The sequence below is a fragment of the Empidonax traillii genome, unplaced genomic scaffold, assembly GCF_003031625.1.
Source record: "Empidonax traillii isolate 1590-97213 ecotype Southwest subspecies unplaced genomic scaffold, ASM303162v1 scaffold37:size1818073, whole genome shotgun sequence".
In the NCBI taxonomy this organism is placed as follows: domain Eukaryota; kingdom Metazoa; phylum Chordata; class Aves; order Passeriformes; family Tyrannidae; genus Empidonax; species Empidonax traillii.
This window is the reverse complement of record NW_020955230.1, coordinates 811,670-839,440: the sequence shown is the minus strand read 5'-3', so window position 1 is coordinate 839,440 and position 27,771 is coordinate 811,670. Positions and strand designations below refer to the sequence as shown.

At 38.6% G+C, this 27,771-nt stretch overlaps 1 protein-coding gene across 1 annotated transcript; it reads right to left on the bottom strand.

Annotated features, from left to right (window-relative positions):
* Positions 1–1,524: 1,524 nt before the first annotated feature.
* On the bottom strand, positions 1,525–26,042 carry RHOBTB3 (Rho related BTB domain containing 3). The gene is made up of 12 exons (XM_027878013.1): positions 25,731–26,042; positions 25,346–25,562; positions 18,522–18,714; positions 16,058–16,209; positions 15,188–15,299; positions 14,011–14,379; positions 12,001–12,113; positions 10,297–10,408; positions 7,016–7,189; positions 5,677–5,843; positions 4,726–4,822; positions 1,525–3,567 (listed from the first exon to the last, which is right to left on the bottom strand). Coding segments are annotated over exons 1-12 (1,824 nt in total). The 5' UTR covers positions 25,733–26,042; the 3' UTR covers positions 1,525–3,451.
* Between the last annotated feature and the right edge of the window lie 1,729 nt (positions 26,043–27,771).

Genomic DNA, 27,771 nt, shown 5'->3' with positions numbered 1-27,771 from the left:
AAAAATTTTATTTTGTATCAAAATTTTACATGTTCATTCTAAAAATATGTAATTTAGTCAGGGTATTTTAAAAGAAAAACATAGAGGAGTTTCAGGATGCCTAATAAAATAGTTATTCCTCTAATATTTTTTTTCCACAAATCAAATGCATCATGGTCTAAGGACAACAGCAGAGGTTTTCTAACTATCACATGGAAAATATTATTAGTGCAGAACGCAGACTTTGCTGGTCTCTATAAAGCTTCGTATAGTTTGGGGCAAGCACACACGTATCAGTACAGCAACAATTATATGGTGTAATCCACTATTCAAAGCATTATCTTCTAAAAGTGGATTTTGAGTGTTACCTCTAGTGAAGGACTCAGGAGATGCACCTCCTCTTAAACTTAAGTCTAAATATATCATCTCTAAAGCACCTAAATTCACCAATGACTTCCCTCTTTGATCCCAATGCTGCCAGTGCCAGGGGAGTTTGGGAGATGCTGGAACCAATAGAGGCAGGCATTTCTCAGATATTTTACTATTTCAAAACCATTTCCTTAAATAACTTATTTTTTTAGTTTTTTCTGATTTTTACTTTGTATCATAGTATAAAGTGTGAGGGTTTAAATCACAGCAATTTTTACTTTATACCATACAAAGTTGCAGTACTAGTTGCTCTAATTCCCAACTATCCATGATGGACATGGTCCTAAAGCCTCCACTACAGCAACTCACAAAGCATCGTGTTGTATTTTCAGACATGCTTCTTAATGCTAAAGTATCAGGTTTAAAAATATCTTTAAGATAAATACATTTCTACAATCATCATCGAAAATGAAAGTAAGAATTTAGAGTAAGAATTCTTCTAAGAATTAAAATTTATCAGATGGTCTATGTCTGCAAGTTCAGCACATCTGCACCTGATATGGGCAGCATCACGGGGACACTGAGTAAAACGGAAAGCTATTTTAATGTCTGAATAGTAGTATGCATTAATCTGTTGATATAATAATAAATATTTTTACAGTGCCTGACTTCTCTGTATAAAACCTGTGGCTACTACTGGCTAAAATGTATAATAGCAAAATCTGGGTTGGATATAAATGTTTGTATTTCCATTAAGCCTACTTTTAAACAACTATAAAACATTTACAGACAGTTAAAACCAGTATTTTGTTACTGTTATCCATACACAAATCACTGGCAACAGACTAACTTCTAGCAAAACACCTGGGAAAGTTCTCAAAGTATCAGAAGTTCAGGACTACATGCAGCTTAGACAAGCATTCACAGAACTGATACAGCTTTTGTATCAGTTCTGCACAGGATATCAGTAGGAGCCAATATAATCCCCATTTTTAGTAACTGAGCAGGCTGCTGGTAGAAGCATGTGCTATCAGGTGTCCAGGCAAGCTGGAGTTCTGCTGTATGCTCAGTGTTGTCCATGCTTTAAGCTTCAAAAAACTTACAGTTTTAGTCGTATCACATATAACCCTAATTTATGTTTTTTTATAGCTATATAATGACAAAAATTACCTTTTCCACATTTAAGTTCCATACATGTAACTTTCCTACTTATTTTTTTCCTTTCAGTTCTGTTTAGTGATCTTGAAAAGGCAGTGCAGTTCTTTATCTTTCAGACTCCTTATATGCAAGGCATAGATAAGCATATCTCAACTTTTAAAGAATTTTAGGATCTTCAGATGTAAAGTTTTAAGAAAAAAATTAAAATTATCATTCTTGCATAAAAGTAACCTCAGAATTTTGAGCCTGCAGTAGCCAGCTGAGTTACAAGTGGTTTTTTTGTGTGTGTATGTATATAAAAATAACAAAGGAAGTACCCTCTCAAGCTCTGCAACATATTATCAGAAAAAAAACATCTCTATGACTCTATCATGGAATTTGAAAAGAACAATTCACCTATAAAACTGTATTGAAATATAAAAAAAATTCTTACAGCTAAAGTAAAAAAAAAAAACGGTTCAGCTCCATCAATTTGCTGTGCCACCTTCTTCTCACAGGTGCAGTTTCCAGGTACATTTAATGTGGTATGCTGTGAATACTGAGAAAACACTAAGGAATTTTTTTCAGTGTATTTCCTTTATCTTTCCAGGCTCAGACTACGTACCAAAATGAAAAAGCTAAATTGAAAGTGTGAGCATGATTATGAAGCATTTAGTTCCTCGGTAAGTTTTTATAATAGAAAAGCCCCTATGCTCAGGTAGGTACCCATGTAAAGGCTGGGTTCATTTTGGCATTAGTACTATGTATACCCCTAAGTTAGTAGCATGACATAATTTTGGTCAAGAAAATAATAAATAGCATCTGCAAGGGTCATCCCAGTCATAATATTCATGATTTCTCTATTATAATAAAGAATCTACAGCCAGGTTTGTCTCACACAGTGTAGCTTTTGAGCATATGAAGATAATTCAACTTAAACTGAGTCCTCAATGCGGGGGGTCAAGCTCAAAGTCCCACCACAGAAGTTGACAATCCTTGCCTATCTGGTCTATCCAAAAGGGTTATCTCCTCCAAGATCAGCACACCTGATATTTGTGCTATCAGCTGCTGTGGGGGCCTGTGGTTACAAGACCCACTTTTCCCAAAAAAGTTACTTCTGCCAGTGAGATTTCTCACAAAAAGGCTGTTGACCCCTACCCTTTCTTCCCAGTCCATCAGTACCATATGGGTACACTCTGAGCAGATATTGTTCTCCTTGGTTTTTCTCCTCATAGGGAAAAAATACAACATGACCACACTAACAAAGGTGTTTCTAGATTGTTAAAACAGGCTTTCTTCTCCTATTTACTGGCAAGAAAAATTATTCCAATTTCTAGGTGTTTGGGAGCCACTAGAGAATAGAGTGATGCATGGGCATTCCTCTGGGATTAAAGTATCTACTCACAGGATTGTAAGAGAACTACGGACTTACCTTGAAATAGAAAACTAATAGCAATTAAAATGCTTATTAAGCCTACTTTTTATCTTGAAAACCAACAAATGCTGCAGTAAATTTTTGCACTATGAAATGTATAAAGAACTTACAATTTGGCTTCTCAGCTTCCCTGCACTGCTACTGTGCTATTATAAACAGATTTACAAAACCAGTCGTTTTTCAACAGATTCGAGTTTAGCAGCCATAAATAACCATGAAAACCAGTAAAATAAACAATAAAGGAACTAGAATGAGGAACAGATGACAGTCATGACACTGTCCCGTACTACATTTAATCCCCACAGGTAGGTAGTATGTTCTTGAAATAAATCTGCAAGATATGTTTCTCAATGCTTAAAGAAAACAATTAGAATGATTTATCAGCAAAACAGAGAACATCTGTCAGTGCACTACAGCATTGCATGGAGTGTTCCAGAGGAGGTCAGCACCTGGTTTCACTCCTGACATGGTTTTTATATTCTGTATTCGAGATTTCGCAGTCAAGATGCACTTTGCATGTGTTCAGTCTCCTTACATTACTGTGCAGTGGCTCTTTTGAGAGTGGATATAGTTCCTGTAATCAGCAAGCTGCTTCAGGTACAAATTGGAAGGCCATCGGTGCATCTCTACGAAATTGCGCTCCTCCACTAGACAAAGCAATAGAGGAATTAAATGTAATATGCAAACATACAGCATAAGTGCACAGGCTGCAAAGTGTCTTTTAAAATTAGTTAAAAAACATCAAGGATATAAATGCAACATGAGAAATAAAGACGAGTGCTGCCAATTTTGCACAAGCTCTGCTATAGCCCAGACACACAAGTTATCACACGATGTTACGTTACTATTAGTTAGCAATTAACAAGTTGGTTCGTTGTTTTTTTTTTAATTAATACAATACTCATTAAAGAGAGCAGAGAAGTATTCTTAAAGATGTACATTCTTTGTACCTAGAGGATAACCATGTGTGGTAGTCAATTGCAAGGATCTTTCAATGCTGCAACACTACAAAACAGAGTATGTTAGTTCCTCGGCCAACAGTTAGTCTTAGGATCAGTACAAAATGCAAGGTGAGACACACAGTTAAGAATTCAGCAAGATTTTAATCTCTTATCGCATGTGGGTTTTGTCACTGACAAAATCAGGTAAAAGAATTTTTTTGCCATATTATTTAGATGAATCCCCTGTGTCTTTGCAGGAAGATGCATTTTCATCCCCCTACCCCAGATTTTCCAGAGTCAGCCTGCAGCAGTGGCTCCTGGTCCTTTGAGGGACTCAGACTTTTCTAGAGTTACACATCAGGAAGCAAATACACTGTTTTGGAAAATGAGTATCAGTTCCCTGGAAGAAATTAGGTTTATTTACTTGCATGGACAATAGTTGTTCAATTTCATGAGATCTGCTGGAGAGCACTGAAAGAATCCTATCTTGTTCAAGGAAAACTAAACAGTAAAAAAGAATGTATTAAAATGACCCATTACTTTGATTCAAATGTACAAACTAAACAAAATCATATAGATAATGTGAAAGGGTTAGCAAAAAATGTCCAAAGTGTTCCAGTCAATTCAGTTATGGATGGGAACCTGGCCATCAGAACAGGAACCAAAAAACAGGGTGATGCAGTGCTGGCTCTGTCACTTGCTGGTCCCGCAGTAGGGTGGTAAACCATCCCACTGGGGTAGAATATACAGTCTAAGGAAACCCTAATCATCTTCTCATGTAAAAGTGGTTTTGCCCAGAACATCACTTTTGATCTAAGCAGAACAAGAAAACACTTATTGTTTCAGAACTAACAGATAAATTACCTGAAAGTTCTTGAAATTCAGGCTTTTGACTGAAGATGAGGTAGTTAGTGGCAATAAAATGAAGAAGCCACGTTGAAAGGCAATCAGAATTGTGAAACTGTGAGAAGAAAGGAAACACAAACAACAAGTAATGGTAGCATGTCTAGAACAACCACTTCTCATATGGCAAAGTACTTCAAATTTTCCCTGTCCATATAGCAATTTACTAAATAAAGTTTTGACTGTGGGACAAACCAAAGGAAAAAACATTGATGGAAATATGAAAACAGCTGAAAACCCAAGAACGAATAGGAACAGAGATTATTAAGATCTTTAAAATCTTAGCAATTAAACAACTAATTAGAGTCAACATGATACCTTGGAGTTTTGATTTTTTTAAAATTTTTGTAGATCTTAGAAGTAGTTATGTAGTAAATGTAGATTTTAGAGTAGCAGCATATTATCCCTTTACCCTTTAACACTCCAACTACACGTAGCAAACCCTGTTACCTATTCCCATATCAATCCCCTAAATTCCACTGGCCTGTTTATTCTCATTTTCAAGGTAGAATTGTAGAGAACATCCCAACCCTATGCAAGAAGATATAGCCATAGACGCAACAATCTTCAGGCCTAGGACTCTGGAAGGCCTCCAAGGACATTATGTGCTCTGAGGAAGATGAAGATGAAGAAGAGGGGGTCCCAAAACGCCCCCAGACCCAATTCCCAAGAGGAGTGGCGGGGGCAGAACCCGGGCAGTGGTCGGACGGGGATTGCGTGAAAATCATTATAAAAACTGTGAACACCTGTATTTGAGAGCACACGTTGGGGGTATTCTAGAAAGCCTGGGGGCTCATTAAAGCCCTTGTATCCTTATCTTATCTCCTACCTAATTTGTCTTGGAGTCTTTTGTTCCCCACAGCCATTTAGGCAACAACATATATATTCTTATTTAACACGTACAACACATACCTTAGCTTTTTTTAGCAAGCTAACAATACTGAGACTGGTGGATGCCAGTTCCCTGCTAGGCATGCTCTGGAGCTGCGTGATAATATAGAGCTCACAAATATGCTGAAGTCTCATTACTTGGTACATCTCTGCACAGATCAACAGAGACATAGCCTGGAGAATACTGGCTGAAAAACAACAAAACATATATTTACATGTATTTTACCTTTCTGACAAGCTGATCAAAGCTACTTTTCACTAAGTCATCCTTTAAATACATAGCAACAAGCACAAAATCAAACTCCTGTGATCACCTTATTTTTCAGTATTATAATTTTAAGCTTGCTATATCACCTTTTTCCAGGTAAGCTATTTCATTAAGGAGAAAAGAGTGTTTAGAACTTTTCAGTAGGTAGGTGTAAAAAATTCCTGTCAATATCCTGTATCTTGAAGATGCTGAGTCAAGTGCTGCTAATCTACTGAAGTTATGACTGAGGATTTAGTTTTCCAACTTCTTTTCCATAAAAATATTTCTATGATACTTTTACAAGAAAATATAGTAAAAAGGCCAAATACAAACCAGAACCACCATGTTTTTTAAAATATATTATGGTGGTTGCAAACTTGAACTGATGGACAAGGAAATGTTAGGCTGAGTGAAAAGAGAAACCTACAGTAAAACTAAGAACAAAGTAGAATTATTACAAAAGAAAGCAAAAGAAAAAATACTTGTCACAATGCTATTAATTCATTCATTATATTAAGGGAAAATCAGCTGTATTTAAATAATATTTCATACTTAGTATGTAGATTTTCTTCTCATAAAAAAAGACATAGGTTAAGACACAAAGAATATTTTAGCTCTATTTTACTTGCCAAATGCTCCAGTTGACATACTTTTTTCCTGGTTTTACATACAAGTAAGATATCCATGCGTATAAATAAGTAAATCTTAACATTTGACCTTGTTTATATGGAAGTTAACTATGTGCATGTTAAAAAAATGACAATTTTGAAATAAAACCCAGAATAAGGACTAGAAAGCAGTATTATTGTGATGCAGAAAGAAAATTCCAAATATGGTAATGGATTAGGAATGAAACTTCACTTTTTTGAGTCTTGCTATGTAAGTACAAATCAAATAAATAATTTTTTCAGTAATATTTGTTCTGCCTACAGCTGATTTTAGTTGATTTGTTTACTCCACCATATGAACAAGTTCTCTTTCTAGAGACATTAAAATACTGGCATTTTTCACTGGAAGAAATGCTGCTACATTACTCTCTATCAATGCCCCGCTGTGGAAAAATGAGTCACAGGTATCAGTCACAAGTATACATGTATTTTAAAATTTTCTTACCTGGGCAGCAGGAGTCAGTATAAAGATACTCTAGAAAGGAGAGGAAAGTGTCTTTGGAAACCCCATACACTGGAACTAGGGCACTATTTGCCTCTAGATAATTACCATTAAACATAGCTGCCATAACCTCACAGCGAGCCACCAGAACTGCCCTGTGGGCTGGTACAGTTGCACCTGGCAAGACACAAGATAAAAATACACAGTGATTTTATATACACAGAAAGGTCTTTCTTTTAAAGCTCATGCTGTCTTAGAACGTCTTTACTTCACTGAACACGATTAAAGTGTTTGAAGTTAACAGTAACTTATAGCATACTCACTTCACACCGGCCAAGATGATCACATCTTCCTAGCAGCCACCAGCAAACAAAACGGAATGCCAAATTTTTTATGACAGCCTACTCCCAACACCAGAGGCTACAAATAGGGTAAAATTTTATGCCAGAAATGGGCTTTCAAACACCAAAAACTCCGACACCACTGTACTTCAGATGTCCTGTGCTTGTGCAGGTGGCAGCATGAGTGAGAATAAAATAAAATAAAATAAAATAAAATAAAATAAAATAAAATAAAATAAAATAAAATAAAATAAAATAAAATAAAATAAATAAAATAAAATAAAATATAATTAAACAAAAATGAAACAGACTAAACCAAAACAGAACTGACAAAATAGAATAAATCAGTTCACAGTAACTGAACCTCCATTCCACTGTGCAAATAGGCAATGCTATGAATTGTTATGCAAATGATCTGTGTTTGGATTTGATGATCTTAAGGGTCTTCTTCAATCTAAATCATTCTATGATTTTATGAGTAATCTGTGTTCACCAGTACCCCTTGGTAAAGAACGTGTGTACCAGAAGAATCACACAAAGCAGAGAAAGGCAAATTACTCCAGATGGAATCCCACTAAGTCCAGTAAGTAAGTAGAAATTTACCTGGATTAAGTATTTTGCCTCAGTGAATTTCCAGATAGTTGTCTTAGGGAAAAAAAAGGCTGATGAATTTGTCCAGAAATTTATTCACTTTGTATTATTTGCAAGTGAATTCTCTACTTTACTGCAATACTTGGAAAACCTAGTGAGGCCAAGAGTCATGTGTGGTAGAGGTCTTACAGGCTCTTAATGAAAGTGCTGCCAGCCCTGACACTCAGAATGGTGCAGAGTCTAGCTGAACTAAGAAGTCCTGTCTGTGCTCAAGACAGTGCCAAGCAAGTGCCAGTCAGGACAGCAACTATAATGGAAATGAGCTTTTACAGTTCCATATAAATGTTTTAACCAAAATTATAATACACAGATTAACTGACATGCAATATAAATATACTGGAAATACTTACAAAGAAGTTTTGTCTTCATTTTCTCTTTAATCACAACACTGGCATCAATCTAATTCTTTGAAGTCATCTGGCACTTTTTAAATTTTTTGTTCTATTTCTTTTCCCCTGTGCTTCTACTTCCAAAATGCCTAAGCTGCATACAAAATGTATATATTTCTATATAGAGAGAACACTTGCTTGTGGTCATGACACAAGTAATACATATGATGCTGCTGAGATGTAGAATGCATGCAGTTCTGTATGTGCATGTAAATGGACATCTATCTACTAATTAGGAGGTTCAGTCACTTTATGGGTATTAACACAAACACAATGGGCTCCCATTTTCCAAGGCTCCCAAGGACTTTTGTAAGCTAGAAAGCTCAAAGCAGTGCTCAGTATCCAAGGAATTACTTGGTAACTTACAAGTTTGTCTGATCAAGACTTAAGCCTTCAGTTTCTTAGTAGTTATTTAATTTTAATACAGTTGTTGTGGTTGATGAATTAGAGAAAAAGGATTGGAAGATGTATCAAGTCTTGGAAAAAACACTTCACATTTTACCAGTGGACACACATGCTTTTTTAAAATACTTGCCAACACATTCATTTGGATTTTTTCCTGCAAAATATATAGTGTTGTTCTGATTTCACCAGCTTCCCACAAAGCCTCTTTCAGGAGTAGGACACTGAGGTGAATTGTTCATGTCATTGCACTCAACATCAGTACTGTCCTCTCATTTTCAAAAACATTTTTGTGGGTTTTTTTCCTGCACATTAAATAGAACACCTAGAAAGGATTTCCTTGCCCTTGCGTACTTATACTTGAGGGATTAATGCTTCCTAAGTGAAGTATTTAGATATAAAGCTGAAAGTAATTAAACAACTCTCTAATTCTAAAAGACTATTTCTGCATGAAGGGTGACAACTGAGAAAATCATTAAGCATTTAAAACCCATCTCATTCTTATTCTCACAAACGCACGCTACACATTTCTCCGCCTTTATCTTTCATTTCAAGGATGAATACATTTAATTTCCAGAAATGACACTGTAGCATGTCAGGCAGTAAAATGTCGTGGGTGTTGATGGCACCAGATCTGCAGGTCATCAAACCCCAGCACATGTACGTGCATTGCTGGGTTGCCCATGCTGGTAAAGCCTGAGGAAGCAAGTCCCTGTCAGCTTCCGGAGGGACAAGAAAGGCAATCCGCAGCCAGAAGCAGCCTGAGATGCACAGAGGGAAGGCGGAGTCAATAACCACCATCTCTGGTCTTTTCACTGAGGGCAATGAGCACAGATGTGGAGACCATGACTAACCAAAGCGTGATGCAGGGTAGAACCCTTGAATATGTTCCAGTCCTTGTGTGGGTGGGAACAGCAGTGAGATAAATATAAAATAAAGTAAACTAAAATAAAATAAACCAAAATGAAATAGAATGAACCAAAGTAGAATAAAGAATAATAAAACAAAACAATATAAAATAAAACAAAGTAAAACAAGATAAAAAAACCCAAACCAAACCAGAATAAACCAAAAAATAATATAATAACAATAAATCAAAATATAATAGAATATAATAGAACAAAATCGAATCAAGTCACTGATGCTGTTGTGCAATTCCTGTTTTAGCCTTGCTGCTGTGGCACTGCTATTCCTGTAGCACATCCCTCATTTTATTAAGCCTCCAAGGGGTGCATGTCAATCAGGGAGGCACAAAGTCTACCATGACAGGCAAAGGCTATTCATACAGGCTTAGCCCAGATAAACCATGCTGATAATGGACACTGCTGCAGGGCATCCACAGGGACAAGCTTTCCCTGCCTTCCACAGTGACAGCAAATTTCCTTCGTTGTGATGCCACAGAACACGGTGGCCTCCATGTCCCACGCTCCTGCAGAGGGGATAAAAGATAAAGGCTGGAGTCACAGTGGTGCCCATGCCAAGGGGAACAGAGGTGCCTTACCTTGTATTTTGAAGATGACATCAGCTAGGACAGGTGTGTTAAAGAACAGCCTGAGGGAAGTATTATACAACTGCTTTATCTGGTGAGACCTGCAGTCCTTTACAGGGTTTAGCTGAAAAATAATCGGAAATAAAGCACTGTCACGTGTAGTTGCCCACAGAATTAAAGACTACAGGACATCATTTATATGGGGAAACTACACAACAGCCTCTCTCACGCACATTCCTCTGCAATCACCTTTATCATCTATTTCCCTATTCCCTACAGTGCAGCAGCTCCAAGGGGGCTCTGCCTCCCACAGTCACACCCCAGCTTTCACACTGTCCTGTCTGATCTGTGACAAAACTCCCTCTTCCAGCGCCTCCACAAAGGCGTGGGTACATCAGAGTTTCCTAGACTCCCCACTTTTCCACGCAGTCCCTGTTCAGTCCCAACGCTGCAGTTACACAAGGTTTGAGGACTCTGGGGGGAGCAGGGTGGGGGACACACATACACACACATACGTCCGCCCCCAGCACAATGCTGTGCACAGATACAAGGCAGCTGAAAGTTTGTGTTTCTTGATATTGCCCTGTTATTGCCTCCACAGAGGCAGGGGGAGCTCACAGGCTGCAACATACACTTCTCTTACAAAAATCTGGGCCTGCCAGTGTTGAGACCCTCCAAAACCCAGTATATTCCCAGTTAGTTTTCAGTTTTGGTTTTCTTACCTTCAAAATGGAAGCTAAAGGTACCAAAAGGAACAGCATTAAAATCATATTGCTAGACTGTGATAGGTGGAATTCACAGGAGGTTAAATTAACCGTTAAAATATTAAATTATTATTTATCATTTTTTAAAATTATAAAATTAAGATTCCTTTTTTTTGGTCTTCAAAGAAAAATGTTTTAATGTAAAGTAGAAGTAGTTTGAAGGCATAAAAAAAGAACAAAAGAAACAAAGACAACTCAGGCTTATTGTCTTGAAAGTTTTCAGTCCTTTCCAAGTCCAAAACTATGTATGTTTTAGTTGCAGACACTTAGGACTGGCAAGCCTACAACTGAGTAATCAGAAGCTTGAAACAGCTCAGTAACTTTTTGATCTTTATTTTGTGTTATCTCAAGAGAGTCTGAGATTGGTTCCAGCTTAGACAGATGGAAATACTTCGATCAAATTCTGTATCATCAGGGAATATACAAGCTCCACCAGCAAATGACTGTTAAAACTAGCTCTATATTGTAACTTTTTCTTAAATTAATAATGGGAAAAAAATTACATTTTACTGTGAAGTCATCTACTGAATTAAAGATATTGACAGCTTTCCACATCACAGCACTTGTAAGAGAAACCACCCCTTCGGATCTACTGCAGAATCCCAACTTTTGGCATATGTTCAGGAAAGCAAAGCTTTCCTGGGCAGCCTCTATTACATGGGAATTAGCAACACATAATCATATTGTCAGACAATGTGCAAAGCTGTGAATACAAGTAATCCTTTTAGAATACCCACTTGTGTGATTTTTACTGATTACATTAATTCTGCACATTGCATCAGCATCTCCATATTTCTATGCTGTATGTGCCTGCAAACACCCACTGATGACACAGTACAGGCTCTGAAAGCCAAAATCACTTTAAAACAAAGGCTGACAAGGAAACCTTGCCTACAAAATAATTTTTTAAGATTTAAGTAACTAACAGTGACCCCAAGGCAGCCAGATGTACCTTCCCTGGAGTTTTCAGGATGCATTTAACTTTCTCAAGCACTTGTTCAGTTTTTTCTGCATCCTTCAACTTCTTTTTTACATCCTCTTCTAATCGTTCCCACTGGAAAGCACCTGTAACAAGACCAGGAAGAGATGGATTAGAAATCAACAAGGCACAGGCCTCAGCAGGCAAAGAGGATATCAACACCAAACAGATCCCACAGAAACCTTATTCTGTTGCATTTAGCTCAGCCAAATGTGATGTTTAGGAAGGGCAAGATGCACTTCTTGCACAACAGAACTTTCACGGTACTTTACAGAGTGTAAGTACCAACAGCCTAGAGTATCTCACTTTCGAACTCTATTTCTGAATTCCTCCCAGCTCAATCACTACATATTGCAGGTAGACATTCAGAAAAAAAAAAAATTCTCAACGTTTGAATATTTGGAGAATTTCTTTAACTGAACTGTGTAGTTCTGCAACTACACAGTTTCACACCTCTTTGACATAAAGGAAGGCAAAAAGTAAAATTAGTGCACACAAGGCAGAAGACAGAAGTTGTAAATAGTAACAGATGAAGATGTCTACAAAGATGTTTAGTGTGGAAAAAAGGAAGCTCAGCAGGGACCTTATTGCTCTCTATAATAACCTGGCAGGAGGTTGTAGCCAGGGGGTCAGTCTCTTCTCACAGGTAACAAGTGACAGGACAAGAAGAAAGGGCCTCAAGTTGTGCCAGGAGACGTTTAGATTGGGTATCAGGAAAATTTCTTCACCTAAACGGTTGTCAAGCACTGGAATAAGCTGCCTAGGGCAGTGGTGGAGTCACCATCCCTGGAGGGACTTAAAAGATGTGTATATGTGGTATTTGGGGACATGGTTTAGTGGTGGCTTGCCAGTGCTGGGTTAGTGGTTGAACTTGATATCTTTTCCAACATGAACTGTTCTATGATTCTATGATTCCAAGACACTGCACTTATCCATCACCTGCTGAAATTCCAGTTTTAATCCTCTATTCATGTCTCCAATAAATAAGAACAAAAAAAAATCCATTCACACTGAAAAACTTCTGTATCTGTTCTTTATGTTTGGCACTGTTTTGGAAAGAACTTCAGTGTACAATCTATAACTGAAAGCTGAGATTCTTTCTTGTGCCTTCACAAGCCAGTTCTCATGTCTCAGCTACTAAAGCAGAAATACTTTTTATATGTCAGGCAGACATTAGTACAAAAATATTGATTGAAATTCTTTAGAGTTGCAGCTCTAACACTGTAATTATTTGTGGTCTTTTTTTTTTTTAAGTATTGCACTTAAAATCAGAATACATCATTAAAAGGCCTAATAATTCTTTCAACAAATATAAAAAAAATATATTCTTATGTACTCACAGGTTGAAAAATATTTTACAAAGAACAAAGAGATATTTAGTATTTCCATTAAAAAAAAAAAGGACAACAAAATAAACTTTCAGCTGAAGATTCCTAAGAAACACCTGAAAAGGTAGGAAAATATCAGTGCCGTTTTAATAGACAGATGGCATTAGGTAGGTGAGGTCATTGTCTGTACTGAATTCGGAGCAAAGCTCCCGCAACATCACAGGTCCCTACACTCCAACCATTTACCACCATTTTCTTCTCAGCAGAAAAATTACTTGAGTTTTCTTAAGTGACCCTGTACTTTTTGCCTCTGGGTTTAGAATATGCAATCATTCAAAATATTTTAAAAGTCTGGGATCTGAAACTGTCCCAAACCCTAGATTTTTTTTTGCAAAGCTTTTGAATATTACTGATGTTAGTTTATTGACTAACTTAATTTAGGTTCAGTAGATCTGGACTGAAAACTAATGAAATTTTTATTAAATCTAGGCAACGTGCTTTTTTTCATGTAGACATTGCTCAGACACAGGGTAGAAACACGGTGAAACATCATCTTGCAACAGCAAAGACGTGTTCCTCGGGGTGGTGCACATACTCCTTCAAGAGCCAACAGCCGCATAGGAAAGGAACAGCCAGACCTGTTCCTGGCACGTACCTGAATAAATGAAGTGGAGGATGTCAGGGAGAGAAGAGCAGAAGACAGAGTCCTTCACCACCACCCTTACGGGCAGGACACAGGGTGGCGCCTCATGGGGGGCCGTGGAGGAGGCAGCTCCCGCCTCCACTGCGAAGAGACTCTGTGCCATCTGCACGATGGAGGCGTCATGGATGTCAGCGGGGCTTTTCACCCCGAAGAGCAGCATGAAGAGGGGGCTGACGGAGCAGAGGATGACCTTGTGGGCCTCCACAACTGTGCTGAGGTCCTCGGGGTAGAAGGCCACATCAGCACACTGGCAGCCACAGAGCAGATTGTGCAGGTCCGTGTTGTAGTGGGAGGCTTCACCCTTCAGGATTGGCATTTTTTCTGTGAAAGACAAGAAGTCAGTCTCTAAAACTGAAGCAAGTGTTAACCACCGGACAACTGACCTGGTCAAATGAGGGACAATTTCTGAAAGAAGCATTCAATAACAAAACTTCTTACACGCCATTTGAACGTCTTCAGTAAAATACTCTAAAAAGGGAAATAGTTGTTATAGTAAAAAAGAAAAACCAACAAATACTTAGTTTAATAGTAAGTGTCCATCCTTTCATGAACCCTCTTTAGACAGTTAGATTACAAAGAAATCTTGACTGTGTATCCCAAACCTAAGGGGTCTGAGCAAATTTCTAGCATGTGTAAGAAGAAACAACAACAAATTTAGAGGTAATTACTTGTCAGTAATTATTTCACTGTAATTATTTCACTGAATAAATGCATCAGATGCTTATAAATCACATGCAGAGGCCAAACAACTCTCCCTTGCTTTATCTGCAGCAAATAAAAACATTACTTGATGATACTGTAGAGTAATAATTCATGATCTAATAACTTCCTTTGTCTGTAAAGCTTCTATGTAAAGCTTGTACTAATCCATGTTTTCATCATTTTATCAAGTCAACCAGAAAAACACTATTAGTTTTATCTAAAATTAACTAGAAGTTCATTGCAATGTTGCATATTGCCATACAATTCTCCCCAAAATAACTGAACCATCACTAGAAGACAATGTAACTAGAGCAACACAACCAGAACAGCTGACAGAACAGTTCACAGCAACAATTACAAACGTTAACTGCGCAAAGAGCATGACACACATAATGAACAACAACAGAGATCAGATATCAGTGAGCACCTGGCTGTTCAAGCTGAGGTGGCTGGACTCGATGGCCCTTCTGAATCTTTTTCCTTTTCTTCATTTTTTCAGATGACTTCTGATTCAAACTTTGGATCATAAAATATTCCAGCTAAAACAAGAAATATATTTTTTTTAAAAAAATTCTAATTATTTAAGAAGAACCTAGACATAAACTAAGAAATATAAGCAGGTAATGTATGCAGGACTGAAGACACTGACACTATGACCAGACATACAGGAGAGTCCCAACACTCTTTTACCAGAAGCTACCATATTTAGGTGGAATTAGCACTATTTAAAAGACTATTTATTCAAATGATGGTGGTTAATTCTTGTGTACTTTATCTTCCTAGAAATGACAGACACAAAGATGCCCAATTTAACAACCCCTGTATATGCTAATTGTATCTTGTCGAGTGAAAGTGGCCAACTTATTTCTCTGTGACACACGGATTTCTTAAACCTTCCTAGTTAAAACCACAACCTTGATACTGCAAATTCAGCTACAAAGATAGAATCCTAGAACAGCTGGGCTTGGAAGGGACCTTAAAGACCATCCAGTTCCAATCCCCCTGCCATAGGCAAGGACACCTTCCACTGGACCACGCTGTTCCAAGCCCCATCCAACCTGGTCTGGGACACTTCTGGCAAGGGGGCATCCACAGCATCGCTGATCAAATCTGTTCCGGTGCCTCACCACCCTCACAGTGGAGAATTTCTTCCTAGTATCTAACCTAAACCTCTTATCTGTGGGAACTTGGTGGAAGAGCTTGTCCTGTGCCTCCACTCACTCTCCAAAGCCCTGACATGAGTTGTGCACCTCCCACCTGTGCCACGCTGCTTCCAACCCAGTGAATTCTCACTCACCACTCCTCCAAAGTACTTCTGTATGTAGAAGTCATTAAGAGTGTGCAGTTCCAGATAAGTGGCTCCTAGTTCCTTTGCAAGCTGAACTCCCTCAGACGTTGTGACACAGCTCCTCCTGTCTGAAGTGCACAGGGGACAGGTGCAAGGCACTCCTGGGGTAAAAAGTGATGAAAAAAAAAAGGCAATTTTTGTCAAATGATCTGGAATTCTTAGATTCCTAAATAATTGTAAAGATTTAGAAAGGAACCATGCAGGAAATGGAAATGTAATTTTACAGGAAGAAATCTGTAATTACTGACCACCCCCCCCAACTTCTTATTAATCAGTTCAAAATACCAGCCTCTCTACAAAGCTCAGTATACATTACATTAGTATTACTTACTCAATTTGTTAAGGTAGAAAAGTCCAGACAGACTTCCAGAAGCCAAGTTTGGCTTTAGTTCATGCTGAGGTCTTGTAATAGCCTGGTAATGTTACCACTTATTAATGTCACACTTAAACTCATTTGAGTACTGTGGCCTGTCCATGCAGGAAGCACACACAGTAATGGAAGGGGAAAAAAGGGGAAAACTTCTACTCCAGACCAAACTGTGATGGGTATGTACCTACTGTGGAACATGGCTCAATTACACATATTTTACATGTATTTTTTTGAAACCAAAATAGGTATTTTTAAGATTATGGCAGTAACTGTTAAAAAGCTTTTAACCACTCTGGCTCAGCTTTGCTTAATGCCAGTAAGAACCTGCCAGCCATGTATGTGTTTTCAAATGTGCTGTCCATGTTACTGTCTTCTGCCTAGACCTATGGATAACATCTAATAAATGAGATTTTTTTTTATATAATTTATTTTAGCAGCACCATTTACCACTACAGAGGATTAAGATCTTAGTAGTTTGTATGAGCAAACTGCTGTGTTCACAAATACCTCCTAGAAACAAAAGAGTTCTCTGTGTGCACAGCAGTTTGCTCTGACAGGTCCCAGTGCAAACCCAGAGATCCAGCCCAGTGTCTTCCATGGCCACATTATTTAGGGATGAAAATAGGAAAAAAAAAAAGGTGGAAAAGAAAAAAAACCACTGATAGTAGAGTCACACAGTGCGGTGCTATACTGTGCTTAAATACAAAGTGTAAGAAAAGGCATGGACGGGGAAGACAATGTAGCCTTTAGAATGGCAGATTTATTACTCCCAAAAAATCAGAGCATAAAAACATTTAGTCATTATCAGTGAATTACTAAAGGAAAAAAAATGAATATTTATTGTGATGTAGTTATTTAACCGTCCTTTATCAGTCACTGAGCTAGAAGATCTGTAAGTAGACCCTGGCAAAACTGAGCACTCCATCCAGAGAAGATGCACTTCATATAGCTGAATATTTCTATGTACATTATAAAATAAATGTCTACACCTATAACCATCATGTCCCTTACTCATTAACAGGAGGGATGCTCAGAAACAATTGTTTTAATCAACTCATAAAGTAAAAGGCAAGTCAGGCTCGTGTTTTGCATTCATTGCTGTAGGAAAAGAAAAAATTAAAAATCAGGTCCAGTGACTAAAAAAACCATGTGAAAGTCAATAAAAACACAATGGAAAAACATTTGGAAATACAGAATAAATTTCTGCTCTATGGGCATCTGTGGTACTCTTTCTGAACTTTAATTACCTGCTGTAGACAGGAGCTACTAATGTCTACCCAAAAGGTGAACATGTTCTCATTGCCCTTGTTAGCTGCTGGATGCTTGTAAGTCAACTCTGTCACTATGCAGATGTGAGACTCTGATTTCCACATTGTTTAAACAGCCACAACAACAGCTTTAAGTATTCTGTGTAAAATCAGTTTGTGCTGTTCTCACAGCAGACTGGACAAGGCATTGTGTGGACAGGTAAGCTACACCACAGCTATACCATATCTACACCATAACTACCAAAACAGGTCAACTCTGTTGATGCAGCAGCACGTGACACTTTGTGCTGCCTGAAAGGCTGGTGTGTCCATTCATCTGATGATATCCTGGAGAATTTCAAGGTTTTTCCCACCAGTTCTCCAGTGTTTGCAAATTGGTAGATATATATTTTAATCTCATACACTCGAGGTACTTTATACCTGAGAGAAGACCACAGAGAACTCTTAACCTTAGTGTTCATGTCACATAAGCAAATACATGTTTATTAATCCAAAGGACAAGATTAAATCCCCATGTGCGATGGCTCCACAAGAAGAGTTGTTGCAGAGGTTAAAGAAGGATAGGTTGCCTTTCATCACTGGAGTTAACTAAGCACAATGTTCTTGACAATATATCAGTCTATAGAGCCATAATACATGTGCATATTACTGTCATCCTGACAGACTAATTGTTTCTGTAAGTAATTTGGAAAAACAACCAGCTTCAACTGAAATTACACCATACCTAACTTCCAAATGAGATTTTAACTGTTGTTATAGGGGGTTGGATACATACCGTTTTTTCTTGCACCAACAGCAGAAATTATTACTGGAACTGAGCAGTGGTTTAATGCTTTTTTTACCATTGGGACATAACTTTCCTTTAGTTCTTGAAATGAAGTCTTATCATTGACAGAATATTTAATCACAATAATATCAGCTCCTCCAATGAGTCTGCAAGAGGTGTACCAGTCACTGGCAAATATATCCTAAAAAGAAAAAAAAATTAATCAACATTTTAGTGTCTATAAAGAGAAAGGAGAAATATTCAATATTCTTAATGAAAAACTTTACAGAAGTATTTTTGACAGATTAGCTCTTATTTGAAGACATACAATAAAGAGCAGAATTCATATTTTGTAATTTCCTTGTTTTGAGAACAAGTTGATTATAATACAAAATAAATGTCTTCTATGGATACAGGAATTCTTCAAGAAGAAAAAAACCAGGTTTTATCTAGGAATACTCTTTGCAGGAAAAAGTTAATTGGTTTAGTCACTTAACTTCAAATTTATTTCATTTAGAAAATAAAAGCATCTTTGGTGGTGAAGGTTTTCGCAATTCATACAAAAACATTATCAACTATACTATTTTAGAGAAAGGGTTCCACGGAACTATATTATGTACCTATGAGTCGTTAAATTTAAATTTAATAAATTCAGTGGCATTTTTATCTGTTTCACAAGAGATTCCATATAGCTTTAACAAGTGTTAATGTCTTCAGAATAAGGATTTCAATCACATATCTAAACTTTCTTTTTCAATATTGTCTTCAATTTTCTGTTATTCTGTGCTGTAAGACTTACACTCTAAAACTGTTTGATATCCTGTTATTTTACAACAGTGCCATATCCATATGCAATACACAGTTATGATGTATTTGTCATGGAACTAAGCTCAGAAATACCAGGGTATTTTTATACGTAAAATCAATGGAAAATTCTTGACACAAATCTGGAACAGGTCCAGAGAACTGAAAAACAACTCAAAACCCCTGAAATACTGGCACCTCTTGGAACAGAGAAACCTGGTTTTGTCCTTCCAATACTTAAAGGGGGCTTATGAGAAAGATGGGGAAAAACTTTTTAAGAGGGCCTGCTGTGATAGGATAAGGTAAATTTAAACTAAAAGAAGGTAGATTTAGGTTGACCATAAGGATAAGATAAGGTGAGGATGGTGAGGCCCTGGCACAGGTTGTCCAGAGAAGCTGCAGCTGCCCCATCCTTGGAAGTGTTCAAGGTCCTGTTGGATGGGGCTCTGAGCAAACTGCTCAACCCCCATGGCAGGGGGGGTTGGAATGAGAGGATCCTTAAAGTCCCTTCCAACCCAAACTATGCTGTGATTCTGTGATTCTGCAGCAGCCCTGAATAGCATGAGGCAAAACTAGAACTTGGGATCTTGAGCAAAAAAAATGGAAATCAGCAGTGATGAAATAAAGATTATGTGAAGAAGTGAAATAAAAGAGCACAGAAGAAGTGATTAAAGGTTACAAAGTTTGGGTTGGGGAGGATGCATGTGAATTTTGAAGAACAAGTCACAGAAATAAGAGCATTAATGGGAGTCTAATACATAAAAGATTAGTAATATCAACAAGTGATGTGACTTCCATTGCCAATAAAACTATTTTTGATCACTTCAAAAGGGTCATTGTTTGAAACATCGTGAGGTAGCTGCAATCCTTTAAGTACAAGAAGTAGCATGACCTTGACGGAAATCAAAGTCAGCAAATATTTGAATATTTGCCTAAACTGTCAGTGCACATCATTCCCAACTCAGGTCTTGCCTCAACAAAGAAATAAGTCACAAAATAAATTATAAGAGGCATTCCATTGATTTAATAGATACTCTTATTCTGCAATAAGTAAACCACAATTAACGATTTATCAAGAACAGTTCTTATATGATTAACCATGTTGACAAGAGAGCACTTTAAATGCACTGCTCTTGGTATTTTCATTTTTGAAACAACTCAGTCAGAGACTATTATAATCCCAGGTTAAGGGAAGTCTCAACTAGCATTTAGTAGAATCATGTAGGCTCTGTTAAGAATATAACATTTACACAAAAATGTAGCACCTCTAGGAGTTAAGACTACCAGCTACAGTGCTTCGAGACAGCCAGCTAGATGGGCACTTGCAGTACATGATCACACAGGAAGGAAAAAATTGAGAATTTCCAAGAGACACCTTTAGGACGTTTTAGCTAACGAAGATCCCAACAGAGAATTTTCAGTAGGGTTGTGTACATTTAAGACAACAAAGGATTAAGGGAAAAATACAATACAAAGCAAAAAATAGAATATTTAGCTGTTCTGTGTTGGCAGATGCCTGATCCTTTGCAATTTTCTTCTAATTGTCTGTCTTCAAGTTAAGCCCAGGTTTGCAACCACCCATCTCAACATAACCAAGGTGTAGAGCAAAAATACACAATAACTCTGCCACAACTTCAAGCAAAAATAATGAAAGGATGTTTTCGGAAACTTCTCACAGAATTTAATAGGTATTCTTTCACATGTAGTATTATAGTTCTATATAATTTATAGCTCCTTCCACTTTACAATGGAGCTAAGTCTCATGTTACCTAGCAAAGATTTTGGGAAGATTTCTAAGGTTTTGGTCAATATGAACACAGTCATGCCCACGTGAAGAACAAACTTTGCCTCTCTTGCTTAGTATCAGCATAAAACTAGTCCTTGACCTACAGCAGAGAACAGGGCTTCTGGATACCAAAGCACACTGAGCTGTGGGTCCATCCTGACACCAGCTCCACTAGCAGGAGAGGACAGGACACCAGGTAACCCACACAGACAGACACACCTGCTGCTCTGGCCCCAGCTCTCATCCTGGCTCTGTATGGAGAGCATCATCCAGTAAAACTGTCCTGGAAGTCTCTTCATGCCCTACTCGACCAATGGCACCCCTAACGCTGTTCTTAGAATCACAGAATCGTTTACCTCAGAAAAGATCTCAAAGATCATTGAGCACAACCATTAACCCAGCACTGCCAAGCCCACTGCTGAACCATGTCCCTAAGCAATGCATCTATGTCTTTTAAATCCCTCCAGGTGACTCCACAACTGCCCTGGGCAGCCTGTTCATATATTTGACAACCCTGTAGGTGAAGAAATTTCCCTGATATCCAATCTAAACCTCTCCGTTTCAATCTGAGGTTGTTTCATTTCATCCTATTGCTTGTTACTTGTTGATGGGAATCTCAACAGAGAATGCTGAGATTCATGCATGAGCTTGATCATGTATAACAAAACAGTGGTTGAAGAGGTCAATGTAACATAGGGGAAAAAACGTAAGAGGTTTGGCTTTTTTTTTCCTAGTGAAAATAATACTAATAGGAAAAGCAGTTACATTCTGGAAAACAAAACAATAAAAAGAAAATATGGTCATAGCCTCATATGATGCCCCCATCCGTACTGTACTGAGCCCAACTTTCTGTATTTTCATCTCTGCAGGTATGAGGAAAACTAGCAAAATCCTTACTGGAAACAACCATGCAGGAGTGCAAATATATCTCTTTGTTTAACTACTAGGAGAAAGAAATCCTATAGAAACAAGATGGAGGCTGTCAGAGTTTCCTGAGTGTGTGTGTGGCTGCATGTCATAGCAGCTTTGTGGAGATCTGTGCACTATGCCACAAGCATGTCTGTCTGTTAATCTTATCAAGAAGGATTTTACCAAATTTTTTGAAGTTCTGGTGGGGATGGACCTTACTTTCCCAGTAAAGGTCAGCCATGGGCACATCAGGAACTGAAAACTGCAGAATGTGCCAACTCAGCATCTCAGGACACCCAATTTCTGCTACTGTTGTGCAGTTTCTTTATACCCTTACACACTAGATTTAACATCCCTTAAGCCCCTCTAGCAACAATATGTTATTTGCACAAAGCATTACTGAGACAGAGCATCTAGAGCCTCCTTCACTATCACTTTTAGAGAACCTTTTGTGCAAAAATGACAGAGGGAATTTCTTCAGGTGATGAGCAACAGTTCAGATTCAGGAATAACCTTACTTTCAGGTTCCATCTATGAAATTCCTGTAGCAGCTCTTCCCCATCACAGTTCCTGCTTTTGGCAAAGTCCATTTCCCAAGTCAGCCATTGACAAAAGGAAAAAGTAACAGCACAGCTGTGACCTTATTACGTATACTTCTGTTGCTATTCCCTCAGGACTTATTAGGAAAAAGCCTCATTCTTGCCTTACGTGCCTCCATTCTACGTGTCTCATAATATATTCTTGCCATTAGCAAGTCACACTTTTCAAGATTTAATGTTGAAAATAAAGCTTTCAGAGGCACTGAAGACAAAATTTTTCCACAAAATCACATGATCCCTCAAGACAACATGCACTTTGTTAAAAATGATTTATGAATGCCTTTATGGAATGGAAGCGAAATTCCTCACACAAGTGCCCTTGCAATACCCACGCTCTTTATGAAAACTACTCGTAAATGTCCCCACATCCACCCGGTCCAGCCCCTGATCTGAGGCATCAGCAATAGCAAGTACTCTTTGTGGGGACAAGCAGCGCTTGGCCACAACATAGGACTGTTCCCCTGGCATCTCCCTGGGATCCAACAGAACTGCACTGGGAATACTGGAAAAGGGTCCACTTACAGATCCAGTCTCCATCAGCAGAGCCTTCTTCCCAGTTATGCTCTCCACAGCACATCGCAGAGTCTTCCCCATTTTTTCAAGGTTTTTCTGCAATTTCTTATCAGGTCTGCAGCAGGACAAATTTTACGGGTGTACTCTCTGTAACTTCCTAGTCCCCTGAACTTACTGAGATAAGTAATCTGCAGCACAGATGGAAGTATCTTCTTCAGAAGTCCCCTTCCTGGGCTGACAGACGTGTCCAGCAGCAGACTGGAACTCAAGCAAACTCACCCTGTACCACAATCTGCCGTACAAAAGGGTCTCCTCATGCACTGGGAAGCATCATGGCTAGGCTTCGCGAATGAAGATTTGAGAAGGGCTCTACCCACGCTTGCTACAAGCGCGTTGATGGCTAAACTGGGAAGCTCTACTCGGTAAATTCACATCCACACTGTTTTTCCAGACTGATGGCTGGGGAAGACAAAAAGAGCAGCTGGGCACCCTGGAGTTTTGAGACTCACAGCTATCAGCATGTTCAGGTGCCAAATTTATGTTTGCAATTAGCTTGCCTTGACCAAATGATTTAATCTAGATGAGATACAAATATTAAGTAAAATGAAAAAACTTCCTTTGTGTTATGCTCAGATGATAAAAGGTAGGAATAATGCAAGGTCCACCATACACTACCTCTATATGTTTTGGTAACCTGCAGCAAGGACCCTTTTTCATGCAGAAAATAACTTGAGGCAGTATCTGTCAGCATTTTGAATGGTCCTGTACTGTTTCCCCAGGCTACCAGAGGAACAGCCCTGAAACCACTGTGGCGCAGCAAACCTCAAGCATTCAGACTATGGAAAACAGTCCTGTTCTGAAGGACACTGCTTCCGGTGTAACTCCTGCAGAGTCCAGTCTGGCTATCTGAGATGTCTTATACTAAGAGAAAAATGCCACTTCGTCCTCAACATTCCTGCCTTCTTCAGCTAATAAAGGAAAAAAACACAAGGCCTCAGTCAATAATAAGCTAGCTTTTGAAGAGCAAAAATTATAAGGAGTTGAAGTACCTAATTTTGCAGAAGGGCAAATACCAGTAAAACAACATAACATCAACTGTGTCTCCAATCTAGGTCCTTTCTTCCACCTTGTCCAGCTATCCTTGTTTGCCTTTCCACCTCCCTTCCCATCCTCCATTCCTCTAAAACAGCCTTTGAAGTCCTACAGCCTTAATTTATATTCAGCAGATTTAACTCGTTGTTGCGCTCTAGTGACTCCAGCAAACTGCACGTGCAGGTCACATGCAGCTTCACAGATCAGAAACAGGATTCCCCAGTCCATCTGAACTGGTGTCTGTAAGTGCAGTTGGCAAAAAGACAGAGAAAACAGAAGGACAGCTAAACTGGATTGTTCAGTTTCAAGATTGACAGCTTCCAATTGAGTATTTCATGAAGCTGTTACGATTTCTGCAGATCCCAAAAAAGGCTTCCCTTACAGAAGAACAAAAATCACTCTAGGAATAGAATTATGGAGCTGAAACTGATTATTGTTTTAATTTCTAAAAGCTGCTAAACGGAATTTTTTTAAGGCTACTAAGTAGTCATTAAATATGTTTTAATTTAGATTATCGGTATAATTTCTTACACAATCATTGATCTGCTCATTCTCCTAACTACGTTATCTCCCTTACTAACAAAAGTGCTGACAACTTGCAACAGTGCCAATATCTTTTTTATTTACCATCAGATAAGAGTAATAATGTTAAGATGTGATTATTCTTTGTAAGAGAAGCAAAATTATTCCCCATACTGTATTTTGCAAGTTATCAAATCTTTTAATCTGTCATTTGTGTGAGCTGGAAAATTTACTGCATTTTCATTTTTATAGGAGAAAAAAAAGGGTTTATTTTATTGTTGACAAATATCTGGAGAGATACTTCATGACTCAGTGTCACAAAAAAGGCATTCTAGTTTTCTTCTGGATTATCTTAGCCACGAAACAACATAGCTGAAAATACCACCTTCCTACAGGGGAGGTGGTCAGAGGAAACTTTTTGTAGCACCTTTGAGATTTTGCAGCATTTGCCTGGTTGCATCTTATATGTTTTTGCTATTTCCAATAATTAAAATATGAATAAAATCCCACAACAATGAAAATTATTTAAAATTAGGATATATTTTCACTCTAATGAAACAGCTTACAGTGTTAGGTGCAGCTAAAAAAGACTGAGACCAATCTCTTACCCAGACAGGACAGTCGTGTATCACCAGTCTGACATTTCCAAACACACAGGCTTGATACTCGGTGAAAACTGAGTTTCCAAAGTGACTGGCAGACAAGCTGCTGTCGATCTGGGAAATGAGAGCACTTCTCCCGAGATAGCTCCAGATCAGACTGGGCTGCTGGTTGTCCTCAGAAAAACCATCTCTTTCATTCCCAAAAGCTACAATATTAACCGACCTAAAATAAAAATAATAAAGGCAAAGTTGTGTTGACAAAGATGAAGGACAGGGATAAAGGGAAAGAAAATAAAATCCCCTTAAATCAAAACTAGCATATTAATCCTTCCGAATCCTCTTCCCTCCCTAGATTTTAACACCCTCCTGTAATCAACAGCGAAACACATACATGATCTCAAATCCAACAGCAGGGTGAAGAGAGCAAAGCGGAAAAGAAACCTGGAAAGGCTGCTTGCATTACAAATCCCCAGCGAGCTTGGCTTGTTATTTGTCGGTGCACACGCTCAGCCTCGGCGCGGTGACCTCTGGGGCTCCTGCAGCATTCTGCGGACAGCCTGGAGAACTTGGTGCTGGCTGTTCCGGGAGATGGACTGCAGCTGAAGCAGCAGTCGCAATACCAGCAGTGGCAGCTGCAGCAGCAGCGGCAGGCTCAGCAATGGCAGCAGGAGTAGCAGGATCCGCAGCCGAGGCAGCGCTGCCCGCGGTGCTCGGCGCTGGCGGTGACGGCGAAGCGGCGGCCCGGGCGGTCACGGCCATCGCATCCTGACGTCAGCCGGCCGGAGCTCGGCCGTGGGCAGGGCGGGCTGAGGCTCTGCAGGGCAGGTGCAGCCAGGTGAGCAGGGCAGGGAAAGGCGCTGGAGCAGCGCGGGGTCCGGCCCTGCACGGGGGAAGGGGGGGGTGGGGTGGGGGGTTGTTTGCAGGACGCGCTTCTGCTGCCCCCCCACCCGGGGAAAGGACCAGCATCCCCACCCCAGGTTAGTGCCACTGCACCAGTGGAGAGACCTGTGACCATCACAGCCAAAGGAGAGAGCAGTGTGAAGATCCTCTGTTAAAACATTTACCTCCTCCCCTTTTCTTTTTTAAATTAAGTAGTATCTATCTTTACAGTATAAATCTCATAATTTTTTAAATGCCATGAACATTTTTTGACATTCATATGACGTTTAAAACATTATTTAAAAAAAATTCTCTAATAAAACAAATACAAATCTCAGAATCACAGAATAGTTTGGGTTACAAGGGTCTTGTGGAGATCATCTAATCCATCCCCCCCCCCCCACCAAGGCAGGGTCACCAGGTTACACAGAAACATACCAAATCCATTCTAAAAATGTCATATTCTCTGTCAGATACTGCTATTTACAATAAAATAACAAAAGAAAAATATTTTAGGCACACTGGTTGATAAACAGCACTCTCTATTGTGCGAACACATGCTACTGTTAATCCTACAGGCAAGAACTCATTCAAAACAAGACTTGATACGATTATCAACAGAACAATTAATAGAGCTTTGCCTGCAACAATCCATACTTTGAGAAAAGCACTCTTCCACTGTTGGTAAATGTAGGAGATTCCATTTGATGTTACTGCCAAAGTTTTATACCAATAGTACTGATTAGCAGTAAAAAATCTTAAGTATTAATATCTGGTAATAAATGCTACTAAGGTATTTGTATTTTTATTACAAATTCTAAAGGGCCTGCTGCAAAATAAAAACAAACAAACAAAACCAACACCAAAACAACCATAATCCAAAACAACAGATAATTGTTATTTTCACACATTTTATCCCATTCCAACTTCTGCTTTTCTAGCTTTGCCTAGAAAACTAAAAGACAAATGACAGGTGGAGGTTATATTTTTGTTTTCATCTGCATAAAGTTTGAATCCATGTTTCTGAGGTGAGTTAAGGCAATCAGATAGAACTACTGCTTTTTTCTCTAGATGATCTTCTGACTCTTCCAACTCTGGTGTATCATCTTCCACATCCAAAGCCTAAGTACTGTCAAAACACTGAGTGTATGATGTTAATTTTGGAAGTCAACATACTCAGAGCACTCAAAATTTTGCAATCATGTCTATTCGTGTGCTTTTCAAAGGTCACTGAAGATCCCTTGGAATCCTTGATTTGAACTGGTAGTGGTCTAGCCGTTGAAAATGAGGAAACCCTTGGCAGAAAAGTTTGTTCAATACTAATGAGCATAACCTGGTATAGCTAAAGAAATAAATGTCTGTGCAGATGCATATGCATACACGAATATGTATATGCAGACGTATATGCATTCCTACTTATATATACATATGCATATGCATATACGTACACAGATGTGCGCACACAGAGAGAGTTGTAACACCAAGAGAAGTTGGGCTGGTAAATAAGGCAGTCCTAATGGGAAGTGACCTAATTAACCCAAACTGCAATTAAC

Bases quoted from the DNA above. Each gene is read 5' to 3' on its own strand.
- RHOBTB3 (XM_027878013.1), bottom strand. The intron at 14,380-15,187 runs GTGCTCACTGAT...TGTCTTTCACAG, and splicing joins ACCTCAGCTTGAACAGCCAG to AAAAAATGCCAATCCTGAAG. The intron at 10,409-12,000 runs GTACATCTGGCT...ATTATTTTTCAG, and splicing joins TCCTGAAAACTCCAGGGAAG to CTAAACCCTGTAAAGGACTG.